Here is a 24662-nt window from a genome sequence, read left to right on the forward strand (position 1 = left end):
TTTTGAAATATATGTCAAATTTTTTTGAAATTTTACAAACTTGTTGCAAATTCTTGCAATATTTTTAAAAAAACATGTTAAAATATTTTAGATTAAAAAAAAAAAGCTTATGTGCTTTTCCTTTTAAAATAAAAATCAAAAAATAAAGAAAATTCTTCACATCACAGGAGGTCTTATCGTATTAGTAATATTTGTCGTGTTGTGGACGGTTTCTTGAATATATTCTTTATAAAAAAAAATATTGAATATTATATATAAGAATGTTAAAAAAATGGTAAATTAAAATTTATAAAATTGCCTATAGCTTTTTAACGAGATTACTCACAATGATGTTCCAAATTATTTTATTTGTATTTAGGTCCTCAAATCAGCATTATTCAACGGGTTCAGTCATGCATATGATAACTGAAGTGGACAATTATCAACATATTAATATGGTTGAGATGTAAATAAATAAATAACGTGTTCTTGGCAGCTTGACCTAATTCTGATGTGTTGAATATATTCTGAATTGTGGAATTTAGTAGCGAGTTAAATGGGTCTTCCTGTGAAATATACAATGCATAAGCAAGTTGTCCACATGGGAAAATATACAGGGCCAGGATCATTTGTTGTTTTGTACAGGATGAAATGTAGCCGTTGATGTGCATGGACGACAGGCTCTCATGGTATAGACTTTTGACTTTGCTAAGAAGTCCTCTCTTGTAACGCAACAAGGAATATTAAAATCATTTTTGAAGGATTCATGGAATTATATAAGATAACAAAGATGAAGGGCAAATGCGAAAATTATCTTTAAAGAGTCATCCAAATGGGAAAACTCATTTATTTCCTTTATAACGCAATCCCTCTGGTGAGTGTACTCGTTAATAAAGTGTTGAGCTGTTGCCGATGAAGTTATTTTTCTATCCCAAAATACCCTTTTGACTATATATTAAATTAAAGAAATCCAGGGGTATAAGGTTATTTTCTTAAAAGCTAGCAAAGCTTCTTAAGGTATTAGCCATCATAGAGCCTCCAAGGACCGAATTATGATTTCTTAAACTAAAGGGACTAGGCTGTTATATCACTAAAAACACAGGGACTAAATTATTATTTATTCATGATATTAAAGAATTGAAGAATTTAATACAGGCGAGATTCTACTTCTTAGTTTTGTCCTACTTTGGATTAGGGGATCCCTTCAAAGCTGCTTTTTTTTTGTACAGATAAGAAAAAAAATTATAAGTGTCATGATTTCAGAAGTTTTATCTGCTACTACTAGAATTTGTTATATGCCATGAACTTAAAAATAAATTTCTTATGATTTGATTTAAGATCTAAGTTATGAGTTATCCCATCTCTAGAACGAGTTATAACAATGATGTGGGATGCGGTGGCTCTGGTGAAAAAAGTGGGCGCAGCCATATACCTTATTTCCAAGAAGTGGAGGAAAATCGTTCAATGCCTTGTAAGAACTTTCAACGCAACCTGTCCTCATCACAAAGTCGGTACCCTAAGCGTGTTGAACTTTCCCTTCTCTTCATGACTGACCTCTGAGCCAAGCTTAGCCCAATGAAAGGAAGAAAGATCGCTAAATATTGGACTTCAAACTCCTCCTTCTTCTTGTTGTTAAATAAATTTTATCTGCTTCAATGTCTGTGATAATATTACTAGTGCATTTATCTTCTTTCTTGGTCGCTCATTTATTCATATCAGGTAAAGTCGAGAGATCTATTTCTGTTTCCAGCTCTGATTCTTCAACTTATTTTATTAATTGAGTTGTTTTTATGCTATGTTATTGCTAGCAGGTGTTGTTTCAACAACATTTACAATAACAAACAAGTGTAACTACACGGTTTGGCCAGGCATTTCCTCACAATCAGGTTCAGCAGCTCTCTCCACAACTGGTTTTTCCCTTGAAAAGAATGAGTCAAAGACCTTAACAGCGCCGGATTCTTGGACTGGACGGTTTTGGGGCCGCACGTACTGCACCGAAGACTCGTCAGGAAATTTCTCCTGCATCTCAGGCGATTGTGGCTCCGGAAAACTAGAATGTTCAGGCAACGGTGGTGCTCTTCCTGTGACGTTGGCAGAGTTTTCGCTTCGTGGTTTTAATGGCCTTGATTTTTTTGATGTTAGTCTTGTTGATGGCTTCAACCTGCCTTTGCTTGTTGTGCCTTCTCGTCAGAACTGTACAAGCACTGGATGTGTGGCGGATTTGAACGAATCATGTCCGTCAGAGCTTAGGGTTACCACTAGTACAGAAGGCAAGACTGCGGCATGCATGAGCGCGTGCCAAGTGACTAAGTTGTCGATGTTTTGTTGTACTAGTAATGCTACATGCAAGCCTTCTTTGTATTCTCAATTCTTCAAGAATGCCTGTCCACAAGCTTACAGCTATGCTTATGATGATCAAACTAGCACCTTCACTTGTGCATCCACCGATTATCAAGTTACATTCTGCCCAGGTAAATATGCCATCCTCCAATTTGTGTAGTTTTATGAGTTTGGTATTTTATTTTTTTTCATCATTTCAACATTTAGAGGTAGTTTTGTGCATCTGAAAGTCAGGTAAAGAGTTCACAAACTATGAAGCTTAAGTTACCAAAAAACAGAGTGTAGACTGCAGATACTGCAAGAAATTACATCATAACAATGAATAGCTGTTTGGTATTTTAGCCATTCTAACATGTATTTTGGGAACTTGGGATCCATATAAGAGTAAGGCTATACAAAAACAAAAGTGCAGAGCCATGCCAGTGATGTGAATGAGATCATACTTTCATTCTATCATTGCCTTTCACATAAATCCATCATCTTTTTGGTTCCATACTGAATCTACTTCAAAATCATTTTGTTTGGCAGGCAACACAACAGTTATTACAGAAAACAATTCTCGTCCATCACCAGGGGAGATAGCACCAATTCCTCCACCAGAAATAAGGCCTAATACCACTTCAAGAAGACATTGGGTGCCAATTATAGCAGGAATTGTGGGTGGTGTTCTTGCCATCATTTCTTTTGTAGTTATTATTGTTTGGAGGGTTAGGTTGAGCAAGTCTAATGATACTGAGGAGGATGTGGAAGATGATTATATAAAGCAAGTTCCAGGAATGCCTGTCAGGTTTTCGTATGAAGATCTACGCGTTGCAACCAATGATTTCAAGGAAACACTAGGAAGAGGAGGCTTCGGGTCTGTATTCAAAGGAGTACTTGCAGATGGAACAGGAATTGCTGTGAAGCGTTTGGATAAATTAGGCCAAGGAAAGAGGGCGTTTTTAGCAGAAGTTGAGACGATTGGAAGTGTGCACCATTTTAACTTGGTAAGGTTGATAGGATTTTGTGCAGAGAAATCGTATAGGCTTTTAGTATATGAGTACATGAGTAACAGTTCATTGGACAATTGGATTTTTAAGAAAGTACAAGGATCTTCCCTGGATTGGCAGACACGAAAGAAGATTATACTTGACATAGCAAAGGGGATGGCGTATCTTCATGAAGAATGCCGGCAGACCATAATGCATCTGGATATAAAGCCGCAGAACATACTCTTAGATCCAAATTTCAATGCCAAAATCTCTGACTTCGGGCTATCCAAGCTGATTGATAGGGAGATGAGCCAAGTTCAGCTCTCAATGAGAGGAACCCCTGGATATCTTGCTCCAGAATGGCATCAAGAATTAGGTCGCATTACAGTAAAAGTTGATGTATACAGCTTTGGAATTGTTCTCCTGGAAGTAGTTTGTGCACGCAGAAGCGTTGATCACTCACAACCAGAGTCTGCCTTCCATTTGCTTAGAATGTTGCAGAACAAAGCTGAATACATTTTGAAATTTTTAGACGAATATATGCAGAGTGATAGAGATGAAATTATCAGGATGATAAAGATTGCTGCTTGGTGTTTGCAAGATGATCCAGAAAAAAGGCCTCTCATGTCAACAGTTGTAAAGGTGTTGGAGGGTGTAATGGAGGTAGATTCAAACCTGGTGTATAAGTTTTCACATGCATTGGCACCACCTCCTGTTGCTGATGACTATATTCTTTCAGCACCGCCACCAGCATCAGTTCTTTCTAATCCTAGATGACGTTGTAAAGATCTTTCATTTTTGCTAGCGAAAAAAATTATCAAACTTGTCATCACTTAAACTACTCTGGTCTCTACCATGTCATTTTAACCAACGCATATGTTGTTTTGAGTGACTGATTTTTGTAGTAACATTCATAAATTATGATTTGAGGAGTTGTTTGAAGTTGTAAACCAATCATCAATGAACTGAGGTAACAAAACAGTTGTTCTATGGGCTGTCAGGTTCAATGATGTTATCAGGTAACATAACAGATTCGATCATTGATAAGAACCCCAAGTGATTCATTCGCTTGGACGTGCCTGCCTCTTTACAAAAGGCTCTTCAACTCAGCAAATTGTGGAATTTATGTGGCAAAACGTTATCGTGATTGTTTTGATTATTGGACTTTGATTTTCTTTCAACAGAGCTCTCGAGAGCGAAACTCTTCTTTAGGCAGAGGGAGTATCACCGCAATGCAGATTACTTATTGAATTGCAGAAACATCATTTTCAGGACAAATATAAAAAGATAAAAATCACATCTTGTTGCACCCACATGACGTAAGTGTACTGTAAACTCATCAAGGATAAGGCAAAGGTTGGATCAGCACAAATGATCAGAAATGTGGAGACCACCTTACAATTGCATTGGATAGAATAGATTCTTTAGCTAATCACCACTTGCCGAATGCTACGACAACTACATGATCGAAATGATATGAGGTTGAAGGGAGCCTAAGAGGTCAATTCAGAATATGAAAACGCTTGCAGCAGATGTACATGACTTTAGCTTCATTCGTTACAAAGAGTTCTGCAAGCCACTTATTGTCAGTCTGAGACATGGAGGTGGAAGGACAAAACCATTAATTGATTATGGAATCTGCTATTTGAAAGAAGGTTTTGGATGTAAAATAATTCCATTGGAAAAAAGTTCTGGGGAGTTCTTAGAACTTGTAAAATGTGAACAAGTCATTAATAATCTGAAATTATCAGAAGAGCTGAAAATTATTTGTTCTTCGGGATGCCAGATTTAAAGGCGAGGACTAAAAAACTTGCCTATCAATTGCATTCTGAGTACTAACTTCCTGAAATCATTTAAAATCTAAATGATTTGCACAAGTAATTCTTCCATTAAACCAATCACAAGGCTCGCAGTAATTCATTGGCAAACTAAGAGGCATCCAAGTAAGAACAGATGAGCAACAGCAGCTTTTTGGAATTTACAGCTTGAACTCAAAAATTTAGCAGCCTTGTTTGAGCTCAATGGATCTTACAGTCATTTAGAGTTATGAAACCTGAGGAAAATGGGAATTAAAGAAGCGAGAACCCTTGTGATTAAATCAAATTACAACAAGGACGAAGATCTGCAGCAACATTCTATACATATATAGTGGAACACACATAGGACATCCCTGTAATGAAACCTCTAAAAAGGACAAGTAGTATAGATATCAGAGGAAAAGAAGCTGATGCACAAAGATCAACAAGCAGAATGCTCCTGTTGCAAGATACATTGCATATCTCATTGTGCACAGAATTTTTATAGGGGATTTGAGAATTACAAAGGGAGGGGGAAAAAGCATTGTATCTCATAACTGTCTTAAAACAGGCATATTTGAATGAATAAGCAATCATCCTTGAATTTTACCTACAAAGATGCAGAATTGTGGAGCGGGCTAACATGATTAGGTTAAAGCATCGGCACCAGCAACAATCTCCAATATTTCTCCAGTAATCTTGGCCTGACGCTGCCTATTGTAAACCATGGAAAGGGATTTCTTCAATTCTGATGCATTATCAGTAGCATTGCTCATAGCACTCATCCTAGCAGCAAGCTCACTAGCTAGTGATTCTTGCAATGCCTTCAAAATCTGGCTGTTCAAATATAAAGGCAACAAGGCATCAAGAATCTGAACTGGATCCTGCTCAAACTGTAAAATTGGTGAGAAATCTGTTGTTGCAGTCCTACTAACACCTCTCTCTACAGTCAATTTCCCTTCTCTTGTTGTCAACCTGAAGAACTCATCCTCGGCTGCATCAACGCACACCCCATTCACATCACAAATCTCTCCCTTTGGTGATAATGGAAGCAAGGTGTGTATAACAGGTTCAGACTTAACAAGTGACACAAATTTTGTGTACAAAAGTTCCACTTTATCAACCTCCTCACTTACAAACAGTGAAAAGACATCATCTGCTATTGCTTGAGCTTCTTTAGCTGTAGGGAGACCACCTTTTTCAAGAAACCTATCAACTGGAATATAAGGCCTACGAAGAAAATAAGTGTTGCCCTTCTTTCCAACACTAATAATAGTATAGTCAATTCCAAGCTGCTTCAAGTCTGCAATTCTTGCTTCTGCTTTCTTGATTAAATAATTATTAAAACCCCCACAAAGTCCTCTATCACCAGTAACAACAACTAGAGCGACTTTCTTAACAGGCCTAACTTTTGTTAATGGGGCATCAACATCATCAGTCTGAAGCTGTTCATTGATGTTATAAAGAACTTCAACAAGAGTTTCAGAGAAAGGCCTACCATTAACAACAGCTTCTTGTGCTCTCCTCACTTTAGCAGCAGCAACAAGCTTCATAGCCTCAGTGATCTTCTGCGTGTTCTTCACTGATTGAATACGAGTCCTAAGCTCACGAAGACCACAGTGAATTGGGGTCACAGAAGTGGATCTTGAAGGGTTGTTTGCAGCAGGTGAGCTTGGAAGCTGAAAAGGGTTGAGAGAAGAGCGAAAGGAAAGTGAAGTGGTGTCAGAAAGAGAAGGTTTTGAGGACACCAACATTGTCAGATTTGAGCAAGACATTGTGGTGATGAACTTGTTGGGGCTCTAGCTAGGTAACCACGAGAGGAGAAGAGAAGGGAAAGAGGAATTTTAGGCTATGGTGAGGAGCTGTTTTGTGTGATTGGCTTATCTTTTTCTTGTTAATGCTATGGAGGAAAAGAGCGGAGAAATGAGTGGAGGGAAAGGAAGAGAGTGGATGAGGTTTGGGATAAGGATTTTGACCGTTGGGAGATTGCTTGAAACATCAATTAATTGATAAGACATAGATTTTGTTTGTAATTAAATCATTTTCTATGGTATTTTTAAGTCTAACACGAGGTTAAGGATGATTATGGTGGTATTTAATTCATTTTTTTGTGATTAATTAAATGACTAATAAGTAATAACCTGATGTGGCCGCGTGATCTCAGTTGGAGATTCGGGTAGCAGTGGACAGCAGTCACTTGACAGATGCCACACATTACTGAAGGGTATATGCGGCTATGCGACTAGGATGCTCTTGAAGCAAGAAGTATCAACTTTAACCCAAGTGATCCACCTCTATGGCTTGGTGCTGTAGTTTTAGCCTTTTAGGGCTCTGTCCCTCCATCATTTAATCTAAACTTGACCATTCTGAACAAACAAACAGACAGAGAAAAATGAGCTTGAACCAATTACCAAGTCTCTGCATTCCAAGGCGAGCCATCATGCTAATTACTTCAGTTAAGGCCTTCACAACAAGCTACATATGCATGTCTCATGAACCAAACCACCCTCTGATGCAATACAAGAAACTACACAAGAAATAGTTGTATAAATCAAAAACATGCCCTTACCCAAACGAAAACTACGTTTCAAGAAGCACCTTCTTTTAATTAATTTAAGAACATAGAAAGCTGAACACTCAATTCATCAAACAATCTTGTAACTGCAACACAGAATCGAAAGAGAATTTTCAAATCAACTAGCCATAAAAGATTTATAATCTGCTTAGATGCATTCTTATTAACAAACTTTGATAAAGGAATGCTCAGAAACATACTAAAATGATATCAACACCATCCCAATTCACCAAATGAACAAATATCTAACTACAACACAATATTTAACAAGATATTCTCTCTCTAGCAAGAAAAATATTCGTTCTTTTCCATAAAATTTGATCTTTTATCTCCTATGGATAAAAGTGCATCAGGAAGGACCAATTCCTCAAATATCATTAACAGCCTCTTTAAGCAAACTTGCTCCTTTACAAGAGATGAAGGCAAGGGAATAGGCAACTCTATACATCACATTACATTGGACAAGCTGCTACTGAATTAATAGAACAGTTTTGCTAAAAAATTATTATCTTTAACATTACCCTTTCACAAAACTTCACGATGTTGTCTCCACCTGAATTGGGATGTGGAAATTTACAAACAAAACAGCCTGTATATGACCCTCGATATTAACAATGTCATAACCCAATTTTGGATCACTCCCAAATTTTATTTTCCTTTTCTTCAAAAAAAAAAAAAACTGCACGGTGCCGTTTTGAACGGCACTGTGCAGCTTCTTCTCCTCTGTAAATGCAGATACAGGGGAGAAGAAGATTTTAAATCTTTTCCCGCTAACTTCTCCTTCTCTACCTCCCCACTTGCCTAACTACTTACACAACCCATACCCTCATTAATGAAGAAACAGGAGACCCATACCCCCCACCATGATGAAAAGAAGGCCATGCCCTGCAGCGGCTGCACAGGAGCCATCCCACGCCACCATGCCCTGCACTTGGACAGGGTATGGTGCCTCTCCCCCGGCTGCCTATAAATACAGGGGAGAGCACAGAAACCTGAGGGGGGACGATTTTTTTTTAGAAAGAGAGGAACGAACCGGGGGGGCAAAATTTTGGAGAAGAACAGAAAACAGAGGAGGGAGAACAGAAAACAGGGGGGGAGTTTATTTGAGAGGAGAGGAGCTCGGGCAAAACAGAAGAAAAAGGAAGAAAAGGGGGAAAGGAGAGTGAAAGAGCAAGACAGAAGAGGGAGGAGAAGAGCCACCGTTGCACCTCCACCAGCGCCTCCATCGCTCCTCCCAGCCACCACCGACAGCACCATCATCGTCCAAAAATAGAGGAAGAGCAGTGACAGAGAGTGAAGCGAGACGAGAGAAGGGAGAAAGGAATAGAAAACAGAGACTTCGGTCACTGCACAGAGGAGAAGAAGAACCGACCTCACCCCCTGGGCACCACCGTTGTTTCTTCCTCCCCGTCGCCCCCCACAGCAACTCCACGGGTCAGCAACCGCTAGCAGCGCCACCGTCAGCCTCCCACCATTTTCCTTCCCTGTTGCAGCACCGTGAAAAAGAAGAAAAACAGCAGCACTGGTTGCCACAACCACTGAGCCGCGACAACAACTCCTTCGCCACCAGCAGCGCCACCGTTAGAAATAGAAGAAGAAAGGAGAAGCAGCAGACAGAAGCGGGGAGAAGAAGAAACACTGAAAAAACAGTAACAGAGGAGAACAGAGCAGAAGAAAAAAAAACGCAGAGAAGAAGAAGAAAGGTCGACCACCGTCCGAGCCGTTCTCCGGTCAGCCACCGCCAGCAGCACAACCTCGAAACCACCGCAGGTCCGCCCCTCTTCCTTCTTCTTCTTCTTCTTCCTCTTCTTCTTCCTCGCTGCACTGTCTCCACTGTTCACTCTTGTCCGGCCCAGTCCAAAATGAGTGGGTCGGGTCCAGCCCGGTCCAAAAAAAAAAAATTAAAAATTTTAAAAATTTGTAACTCTTCCGCGTATTTTTTTACTAAATTTTGCTTAATATTGATTTGTATTTTTACATCGTAAAAATATACATCCGGTATTAAAATACCCGGTTTTCGTCAAAACAAAAAAAAACATTTTTTTTGTTTTCATGCATACGGCCAAGTCTCTCAAAGAAAAAAAAATCACATCATATTTTCATACAATAAAGAAAACTTCAAAAAAAAATATTTTAGCATGCATTTTGGCTTTAATAACCAGTTTATTAAAGTCACGAGAACTTGGCCAATATTTCAAAAATTCAAAAAAATTATTTTGTTTTCTTTTAATATCAGGGATTACGAATTTACACGTAAAACGTATTCCCGATATTAAAACAATAACTCTTTTATAGATATTAGAACGATTAGGTTTTACCCCAAAAGATAAGAACCTCCTTTTTCAGGAGGGCTTTTCTTGAACCATAGATGGACCAATATGATGAGACCTTAGATTTTTATCAGACAATAAAACAATGCAGCTTACCCTAGGTAGGGCGTATTTGGGGTGTTAATACCTTCCATTTACGCAACCAGTCTCCGTACCTGATCTCTGAGACCAGTTAGGGTTCCTAGTGACCAAAATACTAGGTGGCGACTCCCATTCTATTTTCCACTAATAAGAGACAAGAATTCCTTGTCTCCCCATATTTTCCAGACACACACACCTTGAGAGTGTGGAGGACGATCGCCGCGACGCCGCACACGTGCGACAGAATGGCGACTCCACTGGGGACCTTGTGGATTAAGCTTTGTTTTTGTCTGATCATCGTGTTTTATTGTTTGGTTTTGTGTTATTGATAATTTTCATTCTCATTTGCTTATACGCTTTAATTTTTGTACATATTTGTTCATGCATTGTATAAAATTATTTCATGCATCATTCACATTTGAGGGGAATTATATACCTTTAGGTTAAGTGGGGGACTAGCAGCTTACCTTATGATTTTTAGTCAAGGTTTAAGTTTGTGTAAACCCCAACTCTTCGCTGAGTGCTTAGACTGGTATTGATTGGTGCATACGCCATCCCATTACCTACTAAGCCCCTATATTGCCTTCACAAGGGTGATCACTGGGACAGCAAGAGACCCTTTTGAGACCAGGTAGAAAGCCACCCATCATGTAATGGCCCAAACCTGTCCTTAGAGTTTGAACTCCCTAATATGCATGTACATACATTTGCATCGTACACATACATCCATTCATTGTAAATAACATACATACATACACCAGGTTGAAATATAGGTCCCCTACGAGTCAACAACACCTGACTTTGAGCGAGAAACACGGAAGATGAAGAGCATGCTCACCGTGATGCCCATTTTCAAGAAGAGTTGGGAGTCTCTGAAGACAAGTGTGACTTGCCTCTAGCTTACTCGAGCAAATACTGAAAAATAACTCTGGGGAATGTTCTTTCCAATCGACCTATCATCTTTGTTCAAACTCCAACAACGTCTCAACCCAAAGAAATTGGGGGCAAACATGGTCAAGAGCCTCAACACAATCCGAAGGGGAATTGCACCACCGTTGCAGAATGGAGCTTGTTCTTGTTCTGCCAAAAAATAACTACCTCTGTTCGATCATGCCTGCAAAACTTCTTTTTTTGTTTCAACTTGTTTCAGTTTTTGTTGGTAATTTGGCTCAAAATTCCACAAAACTTTCCCTGTCAAATGAGCCTATGTTGTTAATAAGATCATGTCTTTATAACATGCCTTCATTTTTGTTGTTGTTTCATACAAATAACACATTGAGCATAACCTTCAAGCATGAAACCATTACGCTGAAAATCTTTGGGTGTGTTTCCCTTTTTCTTCCAAAGCTATGCATGATCATACATGTTCATAAGGATTTTTGGGAATTCAAAGTTTAGTACAAAAGCAGAAATCATGTTGGTGTTTGTCCGAAACAAACGAGTTCTGGAAATTCAGGTGATTCCTTAGAAAGGTAACCATACACCTAAAAAACATAAAAAAAAAAAACAAAAACAAAAACAAAACACCATGAGGTGACTCCAAAGTTGAGTTTTATTTGAATGAATAATGAGAAATCATGTTGCATACTCGCATGAAAGCAAGGCTTACTGATCCAAAGTGTATGTGTTTGACATGAGGAAAGGCCATTTTTGATAATCCGTTCACAAGGCTAAAATATATCATTTGCAGTCCCCTTTTGAGCCTAGAAAAGTTTTTGGAAATAACCTTGACTAGGATCACGCCCCATACTGGGGGGCAAATGTGAGAAACATAGAAAAAAAACCTCAATGATTGAAAGTGCCCAAGCAACACTGGGGGGCATAAAAGAAATTTCTCAATCATCAAAAGTGTCCAAATAAAGCTGGGGGCATGAAGAAAAATCCAAAAGATCCAAAAATCTTGAGCAAAAAACCCAATACAATGATACTCAAAATCAAATGAAAAAAACAAAAACAAAGAGAAAGGGCCCAAGCCCAACACTGGGGGCACGATAGACCATTTTGGAAAGAAATTCAAAAGAAAAAGGTTAGGAAACAAGCACAAGTGATTCTTAATCTTAAAATCCCTTAAACACCTTTTGAGCTTGCAAATATCCCATTCTTTATAACCAATAGCCCAAGCCTACATTATGTGCCTAATCAAGCCCTTTCTGATCAAAGGCAAACAATCTGGATCGGTAGGCAGTGCTTTCTCATGCGAACCAAATCATTATTCATGCAAATAAAATAAATGCTTTGAAAATCGGTTCTCTGTAACCTTCAAATTGAATTTCAAACCATCTTTTTTACCAACCAGATGTCACTTCATATTTTTCACCAAAATCAAAACAAAAAGTTTTTATCACTTCTGAAAACCTCTCCATATGAATCACTTGAATTTCTTCAGAATGAATTTGCTTTGAATCAATGTTAAGATGATTTTTGTGTCTGGAATAACTTTGAAATTCCAAAATTTCTACATGAAAACAACTCCTTGTCAAACCTTCCTTTACATAGCCTCATCCCCAAACCCGAATTGAATACTTGGAGGCATGATCGAGCTGGGGGGCAATAAAAAACTCTTGGTAGGGCTGGCTTCATGATTCCCTTTCTAAAAAATGCTGGGCAAAATTGGCAATCCTTGAGATAAAGGGCGAAGGACAAAGAAGTATGATGATATCAAATACTTCCTAGAGGTCAAGATCACAAAAGATGACTCGAGTAAGCAAGAGCGAAAAAGCCATTGAAGTTTACTGTCAACACTCCAACTTTTGAGAAAAGAAAGACACCATGAAGAAATGGGGACCTATATTTCTCAGGTAGGTATACATGCATATCAATCATAATACATTGTTTTCAACATTTTAGCAAATTGTTAATCATTCATCAAATTTTTTAGGTAGTGCGTTTTCTAACCCTACCTCTTTTTTTTTTAGTGCGCCTTTGAGCCCTCACACCTTCCTTTTGAGTGCGCCTTTGTGCCCTCACTCCCTTAGGTAGTGCGTTTTCTAACCCTACCTCCTTCCGAGTGCGCCTTTGAGCCACCATCTCTTAGGTAGTGCGTTTTCTAACCCTACCTCCTTTCGAGTGCGCCTTTGAGCCCTCGCCAACTTTTTTCTGGGTAGGTCACCCATTACAATTCGACCACTTCTTCATGTTTTTTTTTATCTGGGTAGGTCACCCATTACAACACGACCATCCCTCCACTTGGGTAGATCACCCATTACAACACGACCACTCTTTCTTTTTCTATTTCTGGGTAGGTCACCCATTACAATTCGACCACTTCTTCATGTTTTTTTTTATCTGGGTAGGTCACCCATTACAACACGATCATCCCTCCACTTGGGTAAGTCACCCATTACAACACGACCACTCTTTATTTTTCTATTTCTGGGTAGGTCACCCATTACAATTCGACCACTTCTTCATGTTTTTATCTGGGTAGGTCACCCATTACAACTCGACCATTCTCCATGTTTTTATCCGGGTAGGTCACCCATTACAATGAGACCATTCCTCCACTTGGGTAGGTCACCCATTACAACTCGACCACTCTACCTTTTTCCCATTTTGGGTAGGTCACCCATTACAACTCGACCATTCTCCATGTTTTTTTTATTTTATCTGGGTAGGTCACCCATTACAATGAGACCATTCCTCCACTTGGGTAGGTCACCCATTACAACACGACCACTTTTCCTTTTTCCCAATTCTGGGTAGGTCACCCATTACAATTCGACCAATTCTCCATGTTTTTATCTGGGTAGGTCACCCATTACAATGAGATCATTCCTTCACCTGTGTAGGTCACCCATTACAATAAGACCACTCTTTCTTTTTATACTTGGGCAGGTCGCCCATGAAAATAGACCAGTGTGAGCGTGTGTGGGCAGGTCGCCCGTGAAAATAGACCAGTGTGAGTGTGTGGGCGGGTCACCCCTGAAAATAGACCACTTTGAGTACTTGGGCAGGTCGCCCATGAAAATAGACCAGTGTGAGTGTGTGTGGGCAGGTCGCCCGTGAAAATAGACCAGTGTGAGTGTGTGGGCTGGTCACCCTTGAAAATAGACTACTGTGAGCGTGTGTGAGCAGGTTGCCCAAGATAATCAGATCATTTTCTTTCCTTTTGTTTTCTTTACAAGCTTACTACGCAAAGTCTTTGCTCCGTAAGCATTGTAAAGAGGGGGCAACTGTCATAACCCAATTTTGGATCACTCCCAAATTTTATTTTCCTTTTCTTCAAAAAAAAAAAACTGCACGGTGTCGTTTTGAACGGCACTGTGCAGCTTCTTCTCCTCTGTAAATGCAGATACAGGGGAGAAGAAGATTTTAAATCTTTTCCCGCTAACTTCTCCTTCTCTACCTCCCCACTTGCCTAACTACTTACACAACCCATACCCTCATTAATGAAGAAACAGGAGACCCATACCCCCCACCATGATGAAAAGAAGGCCATGCCCTGCAGCGGCTGCACAGGAGCCATCCCACGCCACCATGCCCTGCACTTGGACAGGGTATGGTGCCTCTCCCCCGGCTGCCTATAAATACAGGGGAGAGCACAGAAACCTGAGGGGGGACGATTTTTTTTTAGAAAGAGAGGAACGAACCGGGGGGGCAAAATTTTGGAGAAGAACAGAAAACAGAGGAGGGAGAACAGAAAACAGGGGGGGAGTTTATTTGAGAGGAGAGGAGCTCGGGCAAAACAGAAGAAAAAGGAAGAAAAGGGGGAAAGGAGAGTGAAAGAGCAAGACAGAAGAGGGAGGAGAAGAGCCACCGTTGCACCTCCACCAGCGCCTCCATCGCTCCTCCCAGCCACCACCGACAGCACCATCATCGTCCAAAAATAGAGGAAGAGCAGTGACAGAGAGTGAAGCGAGACGAGAGAAGGGAGAAAGGAATAGAAAACAGAGACTTCGGTCACTGCACAGAGGAGAAGAAGAACCGACCTCACCCCCTGGGCACCACCGTTGTTTCTTCCTCCCCGTCGCCCCCCACAGCAACTCCACGGGTCAGCAACCGCTAGCAGCGCCACCGTCAGCCTCCCACCATTTTCCTTCCCTGTTGCAGCACCGTGAAAAAGAAGAAAAACAGCAGCACTGGTTGCCACAACCACTGAGCCGCGACAACAACTCCTTCGCCACCAGCAGCGCCACCGTTAGAAATAGAAGAAGAAAGGAGAAGCAGCAGACAGAAGCGGGGAGAAGAAGAAACACTGAAAAAACAGTAACAGAGGAGAACAGAGCAGAAGAAAAAAAACGCAGAGAAGAAGAAGAAAGGCCGACCACCGTCCAAGCCGTTCTCCGGTCAGCCACCGCCAGCAGCACAACCTCGAAACCACCGCAGGTCCGCCCCTCTTCCTTCTTCTTCTTCTTCTTCCTCTTCTTCTTCCTCGCTGCACTGTCTCCACTGTTCACTCTTGTCCGGCCCAGTCCAAAATGAGTGGGCCGGGTCCAGCCCGGTCCAAAAAAAAAAATTAAAAAAATTTCAAAAATTTGTAACTCTTCCGCGTATTTTTTTACTAAATTTTGCTTAATATTGATTTGTATTTTTACATCGTAAAAATATACATCCGGTATTAAAATACCCGGTTTTCGTCAAAACAAAAAAAACATTTTTTTTGTTTTCATGCATACGGCCAAGTCTCTCAAAGAAAAAAAATCACATCATATTTTCATACAATAAAGAAAACTTCAAAAAAAAAATGTTTTAGCATGCATTTTGGCTTTAATAACCAGTTTATTAAAGTCACGAGAACTTGGCCAATATTTCAAAAATTCAAAAAAATTATTTTGTTTTCTTTTAATATCAGGGATTACGAATTTACACGTAAAACGTATTCCCGATATTAAAACAATAGCTCTTTTATAGATATTAGAACGATTAGGTTTTACCCCAAAAGATAAGAACCTCCTTTTTCAGGTGGGCTTTTCTTGAACCATAGATGGACCAATATGATGAGACCTTAGATTTTTATCAGACAATAAAACAATGCAGCTTACCCTAGGTAGGGCGTATTTGGGGTGTTAATACATTCCCTTTACGCAACCAGTCTCCGTACCTGATCTCTGAGACCAGTTAGGGTTCCTAATGACCAAAATACTAGGTGGCGACTCTCATTCTATTTTCCACTAATAAGAGACAAGAATTCCTTGTCTCCCCATATTTTCCAGACACACACACCTTGAGAGTGTGGAGGACGATCGCCGCGACGCTGCACACGTGCGACAAACAAGATCTAAACCTAATTAACCATGGTATATACCAGAAAATATTTACATAATAAATGGAAAGGGTCAAGAAGAAAAATCCTCCTAACTTTGTTAGCATCTGTTAAATGTCATGCCTCCCGAGGTAAGAGATTGGCAAGGCAGAAAGTAGATGACAATCAAATTTCTCTGCACTTGTAGTCCAGCTTCGACAAGAGATTCTCAATTGTCAATTTCAGCAAGTTCCAAGGAACACAAATAGATAACTCAGGTTCATCAACTAACTGCTCGAATTATTGAAAAAGCAGCAATCAACCTAACTTATCTTGATCGCATCTGTCATTTTCAGTGGCTGTTCCAGTGCCTGAATTTGTATTTGTTCCACCATTTTCAGCAGCCGTTTGAGTGCCCAAATTTGTATTTGTTCGGCAAGTATGCTACCTGGGTTTCCTCAGTGTCGAAAAAGCAAGAGGACCCAGACAAAGTTGCTGTGCCATGTCACAAACATCCTTCTGTGTTTCACCTTTTGCGCCCAGCGTAGTCTTCTTGCACAATCTGTTGGGACAACATGAAGATAATTTTTTGGCAGCTTGGCATTCATTAATTTCACCCTTCCTACGCATGGCCTTCATTTTTGGAGAGTTGACAGGAGCATGTGAATCTAAACTTAACCAAGAGCTACTTGTAGTCTCCTTCCCTAAGCTTGTCAGACTCGACTTTAATAAAGAACTGCCCTTTCAGAGGATAAAAGGTTTGCCATGAGAATGAACAGGGCTCCTCAACTCACAACATCGATTACCATAATACAAAACCCCAGACAGCAGCATCAGTCAACAAGGAAACATAGTAATACCCCCCACTGCATTGGATTTAACAAAAAAAATACAGAAAACTGTAAGGAAATTTTTTTTTGGGGGGGGGGGGGGGGGCGCAATATGATGTACTAGCTCAATGTCGAAACCACATAAAATTTAGAGAGCAAGAATAAGCAAAATTAGACCAGAGGTACATTCATATAATGTCATTGGTTATATTGAGCTTCAGTAAAGCAAGCATTCCTAATTTTCTGAAAAAGCATATCAGTGGTTATTCGGGGGAATAAAAATACCTAACAGGATGCTAGACAGTAAGAAGAGAAAAAAAGAGGCAACTCCAACTACAGTCAATGAGTTTGTGGGTGTGATCATATCTTGGTTTGGTGAAACAAGGGAACCTAGAAAGAGTTGAATTATGAAAAAAGTTTACACAGCCAACCCAAATGGTAAAACATTTAAAGTTAGGATAAATCAATGCTAGTGAAGGGAAACTTGCCAAATGAGTTCCCTAAAGCCCAGTGTTCATTGGATCAGTGGGCACAATTGGTGGATCAAGGTCTTTTCATCCAATGGATAGTGGATTATGAGTTCCCCTCATCAAATACAGCATTAATTAAAGACTCTAGAATTCTCCTTCCAGACTTTAGTTCACTTAGTGTTGACCAGGGTTCATTATCTCTACCTCCCTCAGATGTCTCCTTTGCAGAATTAGAACTTGGATCTCCAAGTCCAGGTTATCCATGTTGCATATGCTGACATTATTGCTTGGGACAGGTGATGCATCAGCACCTGAAACAAAGTTGCTATGAACTGTGGGGCAACGTTCATTGTGTTGATCACGTGGGCTGTTTACTTTACAAGTTTCAATTCTCCTTCCAGACTTTAGTTCACTTTGTGTTGACCAGGGTTCATTATCTCTACCACCCTCAGATGTCTCCTTTGCAGAATTAGAACTTAGATGGATCTCCAAGTCCAGGTCATTAGCTTTCTCATTTGAGCTAGACTGTTTAGGATCAACAACAACTGGCCCATGATTGACAAATGATTTATTCTGGACAGCATCAAAATGACTTTGTGATTGAGTAAATTCACCTCTCAAACAAACAAATTGGTTTGGATTTGAGTGTGCCATCACCAAGTTGCTATTTTCCTCATCAGTTCTTTGCAGAAGTGGGTGGAAGTCAATACTGCATGATGCTGAAGTAGAATCCTTACTGGTCAAAGATTTATTAAAACCATCAACAACATGGTTTGCTTGGTGGTGATAATGAAAGAGACTCAGATTCAACTGGGGTTGATGCCCTGAAAAGAAACTAAAAGAACTAGATGCACCAATATTGCAGCTCAAAGGTAAATATGACAGACGGCCACTTTCTGAGGCCTGGAACAGTAAAGGATGCATTTGAAGGTTGGAATCAGTGCCTCATTCTTCAGCAATACATGCATTGTGAACCACTGCAGATTCTTCTGGGTGTGAATCCGTGACATTGTTTGCTGCTTGATTACTCTTATCCCTTCTTGTGTCTACTGAACTGGAGGTTCTCAAATTTCCAGCATGTGGAAGCTGAGAAGCTATATTATCTTTTCCAGCATCACCAGTCCGACTTCCTGATGCAGACACTTTGATACATGATCCACATTGGTTGTTTTGAAAGCTGGCTGAGAAATTATATGAAAAGACGTGGAAGATTCACAGGGGTTAAATCTGGTGCCAATCTCACTATGCGCACACTATCAGTTTTAGGACTCCGGTATGGCCGCAAATGGATTTGGGACTTGGAGGTACTCAGTGACATATTAGAAATTTGATAGTTTGGTAGAATGGTATTAGGAGGGGAGGGCTTAATATGAGTAAGAGAATACTGGTTAGAGCTGGATCCATAAGGAAACCCATTCATGTTATCACTCCAGAGTTGAGCTTCTCCAGGCCTACAATTGTTTGGATGCTCTCTGGTGTTTGTATCCTCTTTTGACAGTGGATCACTGGAAATGGCACTCAATGCACCTGGTCTCCAATCTGATAAAAATGCCTGATGTACATAAGCTTTGTTTGAGTTATCAACACAATCATCTCCACTGCTATTTCCTCCACCAGTTCTGTCTGCCTGATTGTCCTGTACTCGGCCAAAGAACTTAATGACATTAGGTAACACATTACACTGTGAATCAATGAGCCCAAGCTCAGCTAAATTATGAACTTATGAACCACGCCCAGCTAAGCTCTTTAACTTTATGAAACTGCGTAGCAACGATGTTAGTGTTTTATAGCACACATGTGCACAGGGAATATAGACACACCACTGAGTGCCTGTGAGAATTTCACAGAGCAATTGCACAACCAAATTATGGTTCAGTCAACCAAAACTCATAAAAAAAAAAAAAGTAGGTAAATCATATGGATATTGAGTGACAAGGTAAGATGTTGATCCAGGATAATAGCATACCTCCTTGTCAGATGCTGGTTTCCAATTTGCTAAATCTGCGGTTTTAGACCGTTTCTTTGCTTCAGATATCCTTCTTTTCTCCTTTCTAGCAGCATCTTGCTTATATGACTTCTGAGTTCCAAGGGCAATCCGCAATTGCCGAGGTAACAAGGATGGATCCCTATGTGGGACATCAAATTTCCATAATGACAACAAATCAAGTTTGTAAACCCTGAGTCCCTGGAGTGCATGAGGTTACATTAAAAATCAGACAGTCACAATCCAAATACTGGCCATCTGGAAAAAACATAAGAAATATCCAGGATGATATTACCTCCTGAAAGCGTTCTGTCTCTTCTGCAGTCAACAAGGAGGTTTTCATTCTCCGAACTGCCTGCACAAAGTAAAAATATTAAATTTTCACTAACTAGAAGTAAAGAGGATATATTCCAAAAGTGAGCATCAAACTGAATGAAGAACCAGACCAGCCTACACAGTAGATTTTGATTCGTTCTTCAATTCAATTCACTTTAAAATATACACACCCAATTAATTTTTGTTGTGATCTAGTCTATATCCCTTATTGTGTTTCAAATTCAATTGGGTTAAGGTTTTTCAACAAGCAGAGATACAGCTGAGAACTACCATTCATGGGCCTGGATTCAAGATATACCTTTATAGGATTTTCTGGTGCCTTGGATGAACAGCAATTTTTCTGCCTAACAAAGACCTGCAACAAAGCAGCATATGTTGTTCAAGTGTCACAATAATACTAAATAAGACAACTGTACATGTGATATTGACTTCAAACATCAAAAAATAAAAGACAGACCAAGAGAGTAGCAACACAATTCTTTAAACACATGGAAATGATTATTACAAGAACCCCAGAAAACATTATGCCGGATGTACAAGCTAGAAAGCAACAAAAATAGTATGTACATAGCTGCAATGAGAAACAAACAACACATATTAGGTCATAATTAACCAATAACATCTTAATAGAAGCTCGCCATTCAATCATGGTTATTTATTTTTTTTTTTGGTAACTTTTTGGTAGCAACAGCACAAACTTTTACCACGGTATTAGACAATGGTCTCCAGTCTCAATTCACAAAAACGCAGATACAAGTGTATAGATCATAGGCATACCAGAACAAAAAATAAGAAACCTATGAGTTACCTAATACTGACCAAAAGATATGGAGCCCCTATTTTCATTAGCATAAAGTAGTAATAGACATGAAAATGGCACCAGTTTATAGTTTAATTCTGGCAGCAGTTACTTGAAGCATTTATGATTATAACAGGAATCCATGATGAAAACTACCTGATGCTTAGACTTGCATTGAAGAAAGCGTTGTTAAATCACCTTCCAATCTGTATTATATTCCATGATGCCTAGTGCCAATAATCTGCATCCAAATCCATGAAAACTTTGAGCCTTGGCAATCATATCTTACTAGTCATAACTAAAAACTATAAATTTAAATGGTAACAGCATTGATGACTGGAAGACAAAACAATAGTGGGATACGATATCGATGATTCCATATTTATAGTTTTTCAAAAAGCTATGATTCGGTAAATGCTTTCAACGAATTGATGATACAAATCCTGGTTTTGAAGGGTTTTTTTTTCCCCTGAAATCTTATACACAAACAGACTCTTAAGCCTGTCATATTCTATGACCTTAGTATAAAATATAAACAGCCATCAATACGAATACATTGCCTATTGATCGTTTGAATACTCAAACTTCATGCTGTTTTCTTCCAAAAAAAAAGCTTTGGAAAAAAAAACTTTGGAATAATGCTCCTAGACACAGTAAACATCTTTCTTGATTGAACAGTGGAAACTGAAAGAGTAGATGAGAGAAACTAAAGGAAACATTCCACTCACTCGTCCTCTGAATCAGTAAAAAGGACTCGATTTGCAACAGCTGCAGGGGGTGGTTTATGTGGAAATAGAGCTGGATTGAACAGTGGAACAAATCGCTGAGCTAACTTGCTAATATTCTTTGGGACTAATGCAATTGATTGCTTCTTGGTACTTTCAACAATGGAAGCAGCCAACGTCTTCTTGGGTGGTTGTTGACCAGGTGAGGATGTTTCCTCTCATGTCTTCACCATTTGCCTCACCTAATAACGGAGAACGAGGAAAGTAGAAGAGTGGTCATTCCATGTTTCAGAACTTGAATTCAGAAAACGCTGCCGATACTCCCGGACAGCTGTCAAAATTAATCAAAATAATTGGCAGAACATACATAGCTTGAATGCAACAAGAAAACAATTGCAAGAGAACTACATCCTGTTATAAACATCATCCATATATGTTCCAACTAAATTAAGCGGGGCTACATCCAGAATTGATACTATTGGACCATTTATGAAAGGCATCCAAATCGAGTCAGCAATCTGTGAAGAACTTATTTTCTAGTTAGAAGCATGCTCGTCTCTTCTTTGTGGAAGGGGGATATTTTGAGATACTGACATCTGCAGGTTTAGAGCACGGGGTGACTCAAAGGTGCACTGTGCTGGCCAATGTTGGGCATTTCGTCTGATACAGATGAGCATATATATGGAGGACGAAAGAAATACCAGGATATGGAACACTTTTGCAGGCTATTACATCATCACGTTTGTGAAGCATCTCAAAAATCAGTCCCTGAACCAGAGAGGCAAGGTGTTGCCGGGAAGAATCAAGAATGCAAAGAGAGAATACATGAACAAGTAGCTGAACATGTTCATGTATCAAACAAAGTAACTGGCCTATTTGCTGTGGCGTAAATCCATTTATTAACCACCCCCTTCTGCAGAAGACACATAGCTAGGAGCAGTCTTAGGTGCCAAAGTTCTCATTGACAGCAGGAAAAGGAGGAGGGAATCCATTAGGAAAAACTGGTAAAAGAGGGCGCAAAAGCTGCTTCTTATATTGAGCAGAAGCCTTTTGATGCTTTTTCTGCCTAGTCTCTGGCCGTCTTCCACCTCTCTCTACTTCAATCCCTGACCCTCATTCCTTGCACCATCGTCAACATCACTGTCAAGCAACTCTTCAAGTTCAATCTCAAAATCCACATCATTATCCTCATCTTCATCATCAACATTTTCACTGATCTCTTGATTTGACTGACCATCACCATCTCCACCAAGCAAAACAGCCGCAAGAGAAACTTCCTACACTCCACCTCGTCATCAACATTCGGAAGATCATCCTCATCATCACTCTCTTGAAGAAATGTCTCTAACTCATCCAGCGTAAAACTAGCAAGCGAGTACCTAGCCCTTGTCCTCTTACAAATAGCATCCTCGTCATCATCCACATCCAACGCAACCTTTCTCACCCCACTCTCCTTTTCTTGCTCGTTCCCATCTTCCACATTCGACCCAGAACCTGATTTCCTCTTCTTACCCCTCCTATTGTTGGGGATTCATATCCTAACACCTATCACCACTACTCCCCAATTCCCTTTCACTTTCCTCCTCAACCCCACTTGCCACAGCAACCTCCTCGCCATGACTCAAATCTCCAACATCATCCTTTTGCAATCACTCCTCACCTCCTTCACACCCTCCTCCAAACCTTCAACTTCAGAACTCAAACTTGACGACGCCTCCGGCGAAGGCATTCCCTTTAAAAAGGGATTAAGATCCATATCTTCCTCCTCATCCTCTTCCACATTCTCATCCTCATCCGGTAACAATTATTTTCTGTTAGCCAACTGTTGACAAAGAGTAAGAAGATTAAATTATAATGTTTTAAATATAATGTACCATCGTATAATTTATTTTAAGATACTGGGCACTAAATAATAATGTGATTTTATTTATATAAAATACAGGTGGAAACGGTGGCGTTTAATATATTAATCCCTGAAACATGTTCTGTCTTGATGATTTCCAAATGTTCAAAAACTCAATAGCCCCCTTGACTACTCGATGAGCAGGCATTAACACATTATTCCAAACCCTCCCCTTCCTCTGATTCCATATAGCCCAAAGAGCAGCTGCTACTTTTGAAATCAAATCCTCATCCTGCAGATAGAACAGGTTGAAGAACCAGTCTTGGAGCTCACAGTCTGATGTCATATATATGAACACCAATTCCTAACTCCTGCCAACAGCACTTAGCAAATGGACAATGCACAAATACATGGTCCTTCGATTCTCCCACAGCTTCACAGAATACGCAGACATCAATGATATCAACCCCCTTCTACTGTAAATGTGCCCTTGTTGGGAGACAGTTCTGGCAGGCCTGCCACAAAAAATGCTTTATTTTCTGGGGAACTTCAGGTTCCACAACTTTCTCCATTCTCCCAATGAAGCTTCACCAAGATTAGGACACACCGCCTCAACAGCCACGTGATAGCCCGACTTGACATCATAAATTCCATTGTTTTTGTAGTGCCAGATCAGCTCATCATCAACCCTTCTAGATGATATTGGGATGCTCAGAATTGCTAATACATCACTGTGCTGGAAAATTGTGAATATTTTACTTTCATCCCAAACAGATCCATCATGTCCCAATAAATCACGAACCATTAGTGTCTCCTGCCCTAGAATTATTGGTGTTTGAATGTCCCTGCAGTTGTCCAAGCTCAACCATGCATCAGGCCATACATTGACTTTAGTCCCCATACCAATACGCCATCGTGTTAATCTCCTGACAATTTCAAGAAGTCCCCTCGCGGGGAAGTTTTTAGCTTTGAGAATCTTGTTTACGCTACTAACTTCATTTCCTGCATTGCTTCATGTAATGTATAGTTTCAAAAGCCACAACAACATTATCAGTTATTGCCCTTCCTGGAACAAAGGCAGCCTGGGTTGGTGAGATGATTGCTGGCATTGTTCCCCTCAATCTGTTTGCTAAAACTTTGGCCCTTATTTTATAAAGAACATTGCATAATGCAATGGGCCGAAACTCCTTCATAGCTTGGGGACTGTCCACTTTGGGAATCAGCACCAACAGAGTTTCAGTCAATGCAGCTGGGAACTCTCTTATATCCATCCAATTCCTGCAAGCATTACAAACCTCGGAGCCTATTAGTGCCCAGAATTCCTGATAAAATTTTGGACTCAACCCGTCAGGACCTGGGATTTATCAATATTTAATTATTGTTTGTCGCTTAAATGTTATGTATATATTTACACAAATTGTA

At 39.9% G+C, this 24662-nt stretch overlaps 2 protein-coding genes and 1 pseudogene across 5 annotated transcripts in view; 1 reads left to right on the top strand and 2 right to left on the bottom strand.

Annotated features, from left to right (window-relative positions):
* The window catches only part of LOC18103610 (PR5-like receptor kinase), a 32500-nt gene extending 28256 nt beyond the window's left edge, over window positions 1-4244 (top strand). For 3 of the 4 annotated variants that reach the window (XM_052452382.1, XM_052452380.1, XM_052452383.1), the window contains 2 exons: window positions 1791-2450; window positions 2848-4244. In XM_052452382.1, the coding sequence (XP_052308342.1) occupies window positions 1791-2450; window positions 2848-4067 (1880 nt within the window). In that variant the 3' untranslated portion in view covers window positions 4068-4244. Of the gene's footprint in view, window positions 1-1464; window positions 1699-1790; window positions 2451-2847 lie in introns of those variants that run through there. The other variant, XM_024592768.2, reaches the window with a different exon arrangement.
* A 1115-nt stretch (window positions 4245-5359) lies between these two features.
* LOC112325759 (ATP synthase gamma chain, chloroplastic) lies at window positions 5360-7081 on the bottom strand. Its single transcript, XM_024592769.2, has one exon. The coding sequence runs from the start codon at window positions 6859-6861 to the stop codon at window positions 5734-5736; it is 1128 nt and encodes a 375-aa protein (XP_024448537.1). The 5' UTR covers window positions 6862-7081; the 3' UTR covers window positions 5360-5733.
* A 10097-nt stretch (window positions 7082-17178) lies between these two features.
* Window positions 17179-24511, bottom strand: LOC18097395 (uncharacterized; annotated as a pseudogene).
* Window positions 24512-24662: the final 151 nt, after the last annotated feature.

This window comes from Populus trichocarpa, chromosome 4 (assembly GCF_000002775.5).
Source record: "Populus trichocarpa isolate Nisqually-1 chromosome 4, P.trichocarpa_v4.1, whole genome shotgun sequence".
Taxonomy (NCBI): Eukaryota; Viridiplantae; Streptophyta; class Magnoliopsida; order Malpighiales; family Salicaceae; genus Populus; species Populus trichocarpa.

What these genes read in the sequence shown, in the direction of transcription:
- LOC112325759 (XM_024592769.2), bottom strand. Translation starts at nt 6,861, where the DNA reads ATGTCTTGCTCAAATCTGACAATGTTGGTGTCCTCAAAACCTTCTCTT.